The 9795-nt window shown below is 43.9% G+C and overlaps 1 protein-coding gene across 1 annotated transcript in view; it reads left to right on the top strand.

The window, feature by feature from the left end:
* The window catches only part of LOC108792000 (acyl-coenzyme A thioesterase 1-like), a 4770-nt gene extending 3747 nt beyond the window's left edge, over positions 1–1023 (top strand). The window contains exon 3 of the mRNA XM_018562667.1: positions 283–1023. Within this exon, the coding sequence (XP_018418169.1) occupies positions 283–858 (576 nt within the window). The 3' untranslated portion in view covers positions 859–1023. The remainder of the gene's footprint in view (positions 1–282) is intronic.
* The last annotated feature ends 8772 nt before the right edge of the window (positions 1024–9795 follow it).

Genomic DNA, 9795 nt, shown 5'->3' with positions numbered 1-9795 from the left:
AGGGGAATGCCTCACCCAGCACAAAGCTCACTGCATGTCATTGGTTTACATCAGATTACCCCCAATCCAGCACGATCAGGTCTGTCAAAACAGAACACTGTTCTGGGTTTTTTTTCAGACCTGGCTGGAGATAGGGGTAACCGGGTGTAAACGGAGGCCCGTCTGTTTACACACAGCTGCCCATAGACTAGCATTGGGCATATATATACTGTATATAATTTGTTAATCTATGCAAGCATGTTGATGAACTATTTAGGTTAAGTTTTTTTCTGGTTTCTAAAGGTTCGAGGTCCTGGAGTCGGTGTAATAGGAACTGGCAAAGGAGCAGATCTTGCGCTTTCCATGGCTACGTTCCTGCCCCAAGTGGTGGCAGCAGTAAGCATCTCTGGTTGTTGTGCCAATACTGCTGCCAACTTATCCTACAAGGATTTCACCATCCCAGGCTTGACATACAACATGAGTCGGGTGCAAGTGTCTGAAACGGCAGTGTTTGATGTGTCCGAAGCTCTGGATGATCCTCTTGATCCCGCTAACAGTCAATGCCTCATCCCAATAGAGAAATCCAATGGTACGTTCATGTTCATTGTAGGTGAAAATGATTTGTACTGGAAAAGTTCTGTCTATGCTCAGGCAGCCATAGATCGCCTTCAGCAACACAACAGAAATAACTTCAAGCTGCTAACTTATCCTGGAGCTGGCCATAGGATTGACCCTCCTTGCTCTCCGTTCTGTCCAGCAGCGGTTGACCGGGTCTTGGGTGTGCCTATTCTAGGAGGGGGAGAACTGAAAGCTCACTGTCAGGCTCAGGAGGATTCCTGGCAGAAGATACAAGACTTTTTTCACCTTCACCTAAGATGAAAAAAAGGGAAAGACAATCAATAAGTAAAAATGTTGAATGCCATCGGCAGTGAGAAGAACCTTTTATAAGGTTGTGCAAAAAACTGTGGAGTTGGTTGTGATTTGACTATTGCTAAAATTTGCACTACGACTAACAATATTGCATTTTCTGTCTTCACAATCTATTACTAATCCAATTTTTGTTATAATTGTATGATGGGGATTTGTAAAATGTCACCTTACAAAATATGAAAAAGACATGTTCAATCCAATCATTATTAAAGCTGATCTCCATCGATAAAAAAACCTACCCTGCCCCCCATACCTAATCTGTATTTTATCAAAACAAATCTACTGAATAGCCGGTCATGTGACAGGCTGTGTTATAGGTAATATTTTATTCTGCTGTAGTGTGTGGGGGTCCAGTCTGCAGTGCCCATGTGTCCTTGTGACGTGGGCACTGCCCATTGGCTATCAGAAGAGTCCAATTCCGTGTCTTCACATGGTCCTGAAGACCTCAGGAGTGAAGTCATGTGAAAGGTGAGCACATGACTGGTTGGCTGGACCAGCCAAGACAGCAGAGAGCTGTTTCTGGCCAATCGCCATTATATTTTTGTAGTTGTTAAAGACATTGGGGGGAATTTATCAAAACTGGAGCAGATTTGCACTGCAACCAATCAGCATCTCTGTCTCATTTTCAAATCTTTCCTGAACAAACTGAAGAGAGATGCTGATTGGTTGCCATGGGCAACTGCTCCAGTTTTTGTCTGCTCCAGTTTTGATAAATTCCCCCCATAATGTCTGTTTACAAAAGTGATACTATATAGGTAAAATTGAATTCATGAATACTTTGAAGGACTGATCGTGAGAGAGGGTCAGACTTAGTGACTCTGGAAGTTGTAATGACAGAGTTAGGAGATTCGCTGCTTGTTTCCCCTGTGTGGTACAACAAACCTGTCTTCTGAAAAATCTATTACCCACGGAAAGTGACTGCTTAAGCACACAATCCTTTTTCATTTCCAGTTGCTGTGGCCGGCAAATATCAATTGTTGTTGGGTTTTTTTAAGCAATGGCAAAGCAACTTGTCTGAGTCCAACGAGTTCCAACAAGCGAGTTAGAACTTCTATACTTACCAACATACAGCTGACCCTAGTTAGCACCTTCATCAAACTGAAGGATCTAACATGTACAGGGTGTGCTCTTGGCTTAAAAGAGAACTATGGGGTAAGTGTTTTCCCCCATAGTTCTCTTAAGGGTCACGGGAGGACATATACTAGCGTCCTTCCGTGACCCAAAGCTCCGTACAGCTCGCGGTATACTGAGAACACCGCAGCCGACACGGATCCCAACAATGCTGTCGAGATCCACCCAGCTGCGTGAGTAAAGCAGAGCCACCTGTGCCCGCCCCCTCCCCTGTCCGTTCCTTAGGTCAGCGCTGGAGGATCGGAGCGGGGAGGAGGAATCCCTGCGGGGAGCCGTGAGGGTTCTCTGCAGGGAGATGATCGAGAAGTGAGCGAGCGCCGGTATGTGTTCGCTCACTTCCCAATCTATTGAGCCGATATGTGACAGTTTCATTGCCACACGTCGGCTCAAACAATGAGGGTGAGTGATTTTCACTCACCTCATAGTTCTCCTTTTAAGCATTTAATTCAAGCCTGTCTTTTAGTAAGATCAAGCTTCCACTCATTCACAAATTTTAAAAATATATATTTTTATACCCTTTTTTACTTATTTGGGTCAGCTATTTTATGTCCATTGGCTATGACTGTGTAATCAACTTAAATACACCTTTACTTTATTTACTAAGCCCAATGATTATTCACTTTGAAAAGTCAACAGCCTCCATTCCAGTACATCCTACTAAACCCCAGTATATCCAGGGATACTATGTTGCTGAGTGTAGAAAAGAGACTGCTATATTTCAAGTGTCAATGTGCTGCTGGGCAAGGAGTTAAATCAAAGGAAGATTGATAATGAGGTGCTGGATTAGGGATGGGGGTCCACAGAGTCCTTCTAGGTACAGCAGGCTGCTGGGGCAGGGGTGCGAGGCACAGTGACATTTCCAGGCACACAGAGGGGCTGAATAGGAAAGTGCAGAAGAGAGAAAAAAAATAGTATGCAATAACCAAGTACATATACAATATATGAGCAGACAGTAGGAGGCTGCAGGAGATCAGCAGGACTGAGATGCAACAAAGGATACCAATGGTAAAAACAATATTTATCTTTCGTTCATTGAATGACACAGTGAAGATCTTACTAAGTGGGTTATATAGAACCACCTTCAGGAGTAGGACACTAGGCACAAAACAATAGCTCAGCCTAGGGGCGGCCCCTGATGGTAGCCAAACCCTCTACCAGCTACAGATAGCTATTATTTTTTTTGCCTAGTGTCAAGGAGTTAGGACTTAAGCTTCCTGCTGGGGATCTTAGTTCACCTTCTTCTTGCAGGGTATTTTTGTTTTCATTTATTTTTGTTCTGATTGTCCTCACCTTCAATCAACAGCTGAGCTGGGTGACACTCTGGATAATATAGATCCTTGTAGACCCCCCAGCTCAGCCATCGAGCACATGCAGATCCTTAGCTACGTGCACCTACCAGCTTCGGGTGTTTTCTGTTTTCTTCCAACAATGCTAGATTTTTGTATATTTCAATATGTAATGAGTTTGCTTTAAAATGTGTTAGGGCTTGTATACATGGGTATGTTTTAGGGATGCACCGATATCGAAACAAGTTCGACTGCCTGAGTTCCAGTGCTTGGTAGGGACCTCAGGCAGCCTGCTGGCAGTAGGGGACCTAGCAGTAGCTGTCCTTAGCAGTGCCGATCCGGTCATACAACTCCTTCTCCTCTTTCCGGAGACCAGCACAGCAAAGGACAGCACCCACACTGTGGCTTGAGGTGGCTTCTCCTGGGAGATGGTACTGCTGGGATGGTGAGTATGGGGTGATCCTCCTTCCCTGGGCAGTGACTGTGAGAGGTCGGTGGGTACCCTTGTCTCTTTCTCCCCTTTACTGTGTGCGGCTGATGGTGGTGTTTCTGCTTCAGCATCTCCTTCTCACAATATGCACAATATCTTGCATTTGCCATTTTCTTCTAAATGTGGATATGTCAGGGGGACAGTGGTTCTTCCTGGACTCCCTTGGCTTTGTCTTAGCCTGTTGCAGTTAGGGGTGTTTTTGGTTCTTGACTGGCTGTTCATTCCGTTTGGCACTTCCATTCTGGGAGTATGGACTGACCCTGCGTTAGGGTATGGGGGTTTACCATTGATGTGACCCCTTTATGCTGGACCCCTTCATGCATAGCGTTGGAACAATTCAGTGCTTAAATTGCTGGGTCTGCCCAGCTGCAGCTCCGGCTGGAGTTGCTTGCCTCTGGTTTTCTGCATGCGAGCTCTGCGGCTCCTTTGGTTCACTGGAAACTCTACTGGCGGTCTTCCATTTGGGTTGCTGTCTGTCTGTGCTAGCAGTGTCGCATCTCGATCACTGTGTAGGAACTTGTGGTCTTGACTGACATGCTAGGTTGCGTGTTTCCTGTTCTGTGCAGACCAGACTATTCGCCCTGGCCTTTTCTATCTTTTTTTTTCTTCCGAGGGTCTTCGGCAGGTGGAGTACATGGTCTTGAGCATTGGGTTTTGGGTAAGGGTCTTACAGTACTTTTCCAAGACGTAATGCCCAGGTTTCCTCTTCCTGGTGTGTTTGTTCCTCACTTTGGAATTCTTGACTGGTAGCAGTGGAAGCTTCCATGGTTTGATGGTATGAGTTGGCCTGCCCTATAACTTCCTCTTCTGCTACGGTCTAATCAGTCGCTCCGCCTGTTCCTAGAGTGTTCTGTTTTGTTGCCTTGGAGTTATGCATCCTTCACTTGGAGCTGTTTTTTCTTTATTATCTTCTCTTAGGGTGCTTGGTGTTTTTGGGGCCTTTTCTTGCCACTTTCCTAGGCCTCTGTGGTGGATCTATTGGGATTTCTCTAGGCAGTTGTGGTTTTTCTACTGCCTGAGGGGAGTAATTTGTTGCTTCGTTCTCACCCCTCTGTTGACACTGCTATGGGACGTCCCACTTAGTCAATATTTAGGATCTTCTCTGTGTCCTTCAATGAACTAAAGAGAAAATAGGATTTTTGTACTCGCCATAAAATCCTTTTCTCTGCAGACACAGTAACCACCCCTCTGGTTGTTGTGGTGGCAAGTTGTTATTGGTACTGCTTTGTGACTAACTGAGCTATCTATAATGTTAGGGGGTTTGGCCACTGTCAGGGTGGCCCCTAGGCTGGGCCTTTGTTTTGTGCCTAGTGTCCTACTCCTGAAAAGTTAGCGCTATAATACCCACTTACTCAAGATGTAAGATCTTCACTGTGTCCTTTAATGAACGCAGAGAAAAGGATTTTACGGTGAGTACCAAAATCCTATTTTTTATTTTAAAAAAGTGGCAAACATGGTGTTTTAGCAAACTTAAAGTAATTCAATTAGGGACTGAATCACTTGAGGATTTTGAATGTAAACAATGCATCCTAAGTTTTTAGGAAGCATCTCTTGCATTGCAATAGCCAAATGCCCCCCCCGCTGCTACTGCTGGCATTATACAGCAGGGACAGCTGTCAAAATGCAGTTGTTCCTGTGTAAATGCACAATGTTTTTTTTACTGCAATGTACAGTTTTGTGATACTGTGCATTGCACATGGCTGCCAGGAGGTGCGTTGGGGTACCATTCAAATGAATGGAAGTGCAATGCATTCAGCACACAGTACAGCATGCTAGGTGTGCAGTGCAAAAGTGTGTGCTCAATGTACGGAAGCACGTATTCAGCACAACACTATGGTGTAACTGGGCCCTTTAATGTGCTTTACCGATATGGTGCCTAATAATAACTCTTTGCTGCCACCAGATGGCGCTACACAGCAAGCTATAATTATTGTAGCTATTAGCTTTTCACTGTGGCTGCAGAATTTTATACAAAGGAGATACATTTTTTTAGGCTAATACATGAAAAATGTAATAAGCCATGTGTTTAACTTCAAGGTAGTCACATAAATGCTGTGTAATAGCACATAGTAACCATTTCTGTACCATCAGAACAAGGCAATATGCTTTTATTGGTTTCTATGAGCTACTCAACATTATAGCTTATTTCTAATGTATTATTCCATATTTACCAGTAGTGACCAGCAGCTGGCAAGCTTTTTCAGAAAAGCAGTTCATGCAACGTCAAAGTGTGGTTTATGTCACGTCTTCTCCTTATATTCCTAACTAAGCAAATCAGACACAGTTGGCTCAATCAGTGCTATCATCAAGTGCTCCCAAGCATATAGGCAATGCTCTGCTTTCTAGATAAAACGCACAGCATGCTTGTAAAATGAACCCAGTGCCTCCCACAGATAGGCAGCCCAACAGCCTATAGAAGGAGCGCACATAGCAAGATGACAACACTGCTTCTAACTGTAGGGCGGTGACTTAGCAGTGTCACGATGCAATAAGAAAGTGCTGTTACCGGCAGGATCTCCACATAAGAAGCTGTGCAACAAAGTCACAAAAAAGATTTGCTTGAAAAAAACTATACAATAAGTAATAATACCAAATATATTGAAAAATACACACTTTTATTAAAAATAAAATCAGTTCTTTATTATACATAGTAGATTGATAAAGGTCAGTTCCTTTTTTTCGTTGTGTGATCCTAAGGGCTTGGAGTCAAGTCCATGCATGACACTAAAGGAATGATTTATAAATCAATGTGCTGTTTGCACAGTATGCTCGCCACTAGTGTCGGGAATGCCGTGTGAACAGCACAGTGTGGTAGTGGTTAGCACTTCTGCCTTGCAGCACTGGGGGTCCCCGATTCAAATCCTGGTCCGGACACTGTCTGCATGGAATTTGCATGTCCTTCCTGTGATTGCGTTGGTTTCCTCCCACATTCTAAAAGACATGCTGGAAGGGAAATTGGCTCCTGTCTAAATTGGCCCTTGCATGCATGTGAGATAGAGACCTTAGATTGTAAGCTCCATAAGGGCAGGGACTCGTGAATGTGCACTGTGTAAATTGTTGGCACTATATAAATACTTGTAATAAACAACATTTACCCAGCTTATGGCTGTGCAGATGATTTAAAAATCATTCCCTTACTCAATCTTGTAGTATCTTTTTATCAAAAACCTCAACACTTTATAAAAGGCTGAACTTGACAGATGTGTGTCTATTGCTACCTAGTTAAAGGACTGCAATTACAAAACATTTAAAAAGGAAAAAAAATACACTGTAAAGGGTGCTTGGGCGTATATAGCAACCTTTCGTACAGTTAGGCCTCATTTAGACAAGAAAAGGCTGGCGCGTACAGCTCTGTGCTGCGTGCATGGCTGTATCGGGCAGCTCCCGGGAAGGACAGGTGCTGCGTGTGATTAGTACGCAGCCCCTGTCCTTCTCTATTGGACTACGCGGCCGCACGCCGCCCTACGCTCACCTGGGAAGGACAAGTGCTGTGTGTGATTAGGAGGCAGCCCCTGTCCTTCTCTATTGGAGTACGCGGCCATACATCGCCCTACGCTCACCCCAAGTGCAGGTCCGCACGGGTGTGGGTGTCCCGCCTCGGACACAGACAGGATCCATCCTGTCAGCGTACGAGTACGGACACCCGCACCTGCACAGACGTGCAGGGCCGGTGAGCGTAGGGCAGCGTACGGCCGTGTACTCCTGTCCTTCCCGGGAGCTGCCCGATATGGCCGTGCACGCAGCACGGAGCTGTACGTGCCAGGTTTTTCTCCTGTGAATGAGGCCTTATAGTTTGAACGAAACGCACTGTAACTTCTGCTGGGCACATTGATCAGCACGTACACTTGTAGAAAAATAGAAAATAAAAGCATGTTAAAGAAAAAACTATTTTTTTTAAAATACTAAATAGTATCATTGCGTGTATTACCACATACAGTTTATCAAGTATTACCTCATACAGTATTTTTCGGCTAGCAATCCTTTATAACTTTAATGAGGTAATTATGCAATAACTGGAAAAAATAAACTCTAGACAAGGTTGGCGGACACTTGGAACATATTATCTCCTCATAGCGGGAAAAGAATATTGGGGTGAGGATGAGTTCATGTGAGATTATGGTCAGTTATGCTATATCTGGAGGAGCTTGAGCCATCTTTTGTGTATAATACTTGTTGAATAGCAATATTTCCCCTTACCTTAAAATGTGAAAGATGACCACTGGGGGGCAGTAGTTTCATATCGAAGATATTGGTTAGTGCATTGGTTTGGTGTCAACCTTCCTTAGTCTTGAAACAGATATGACAAAAACATACATATAAATGCATTGCATGCTCAATCGTGACATTATGTCTTTGTCATAATCTTGCCATATCCTAAAGTGTTTCAGTTCATTTAATCCACATCTATTACCTTCACTAGTAATTAGGTACTCAATGGATTTGTAGATGGTAGTACTACCCATATGTGTCCCATCAGATAACAGCAATGGATGACAGATCTCCACTACAGTACCCCCATATAGCTGATGATACAGCGGGTATAGTATAGTGTCGGTACAGAGGACGGTTGTGTTTGGTGACCAGGCTCCCTATGAGATCAGACTGACCCAATTATGTAGCTGTGGATGATGAAATACTGTAACACTTTTCAGTCTCATATTATATTTTCTTGGGAATTAAAACCAAACCAAGCAAATTGTAACAATCCAGCACATCGCTCGTAAATCGCAGACGGCTTGTTCTTTCATCTCTGCAACTTTTGCATAGAATTTGTAGACTTCCTGCTTTCATGCTCACCCCCACCATCTGCTCGATGAAACATAGCACTGCGAAGTGATCACACTGTAGCCGCACACCTGGTGTTGATTAGCAGTACTTGAACTTAGTCCAGAACATTCAGTCCGTGTCCGATCAAAGGTGTGTGCTACAACCTATCTGGCTGCTTTCATGCTTTTGGGTATGTCACCAGCTTTGCCTTTGCCTACTGCTTACCCCGACGTTCAGCTTTTCCCTGATTACAATTGTCTGCTACCAAGTCAGATTTCAGGCTTGCCCTCATGTTACTGCTTTGTGCAATGGTACCATCTTCAGATGGGCTCTCACTATTTGGGGAAAGCCATTAGTAATGCTTAAATGTTATCTGCCATGCAACATCTGCACCCTCAGTGGCTCTGGAGAAGAACTGAGTACAGATGTGCCTCACTCAGAGTCCTCTACCACTGCTGGTGACCCAGAGGGTCCACCACACTGAGTGACACAAACAAAAGAGTTTGGAGTGAATTTGTGTAAATAAAAAGAAATGTAACTAAACATTTCCCAATGCATCGTGTAAAATACCTTGCAAAAGTGTTTGTCGACTTCAGTAAAAAATGCAAAATCCCTCTAATGGGGCAGTGATGTCCAACAGTGGGAAATCCATCCCTGATGCCCTGAAATCAGTTGATGGCAACCATAGTATTTAGTAAAGACTGGCCTGCTAAATTGTATGTAAACCTAAAGTCTATTTTCCATGTCTGTTTTTACCACTTCTCAAGTCTAGCATTCACAGCCCAGAAATTCTCTGAAGTTCCTCTTTATAAACACCAACAAGAACATGTAGCTGTAGGTATTGCTGGAGCAAACCCGATCCTTCCCACCCTCCCCTAGACATTTCTATTGTCTCATTAAAATAATGGCCTGCTTACTATCCAATAGAATTGCTTTGGTTAGGGAAGGCAAGCTTGGCACTAGAGCTTTGAGGGTTCAGAAGGACCCGGTATTTGGGCCGGCTGAAAGTACAGTTATCCCTTTTACCAGAAGAAGCACCTGTAGCTTTCCAAAAATATAATTGCATAATTCTGCATAGGCGTGAATGGGCACCATAGAGAATGTTGTGATTTCTACAGTGCGACACATGACAAATTGTGCTGCAGTGAACAGGGGCATACAAGTGTATGCATGTGACTGACCTTTTAATATAGTAATATAATAAAAATAAAA

This window comes from Nanorana parkeri, unplaced genomic scaffold (assembly GCF_000935625.1).
Source record: "Nanorana parkeri isolate BGI_ZX_2015 unplaced genomic scaffold, ASM93562v1 scaffold20, whole genome shotgun sequence".
Lineage (NCBI taxonomy): Eukaryota > Metazoa > Chordata > Amphibia > Anura > Dicroglossidae > Nanorana > Nanorana parkeri.
The sequence above is the reverse complement of the archived record's forward strand: the minus strand, read 5'-3'. Positions and strand labels throughout refer to the sequence as shown.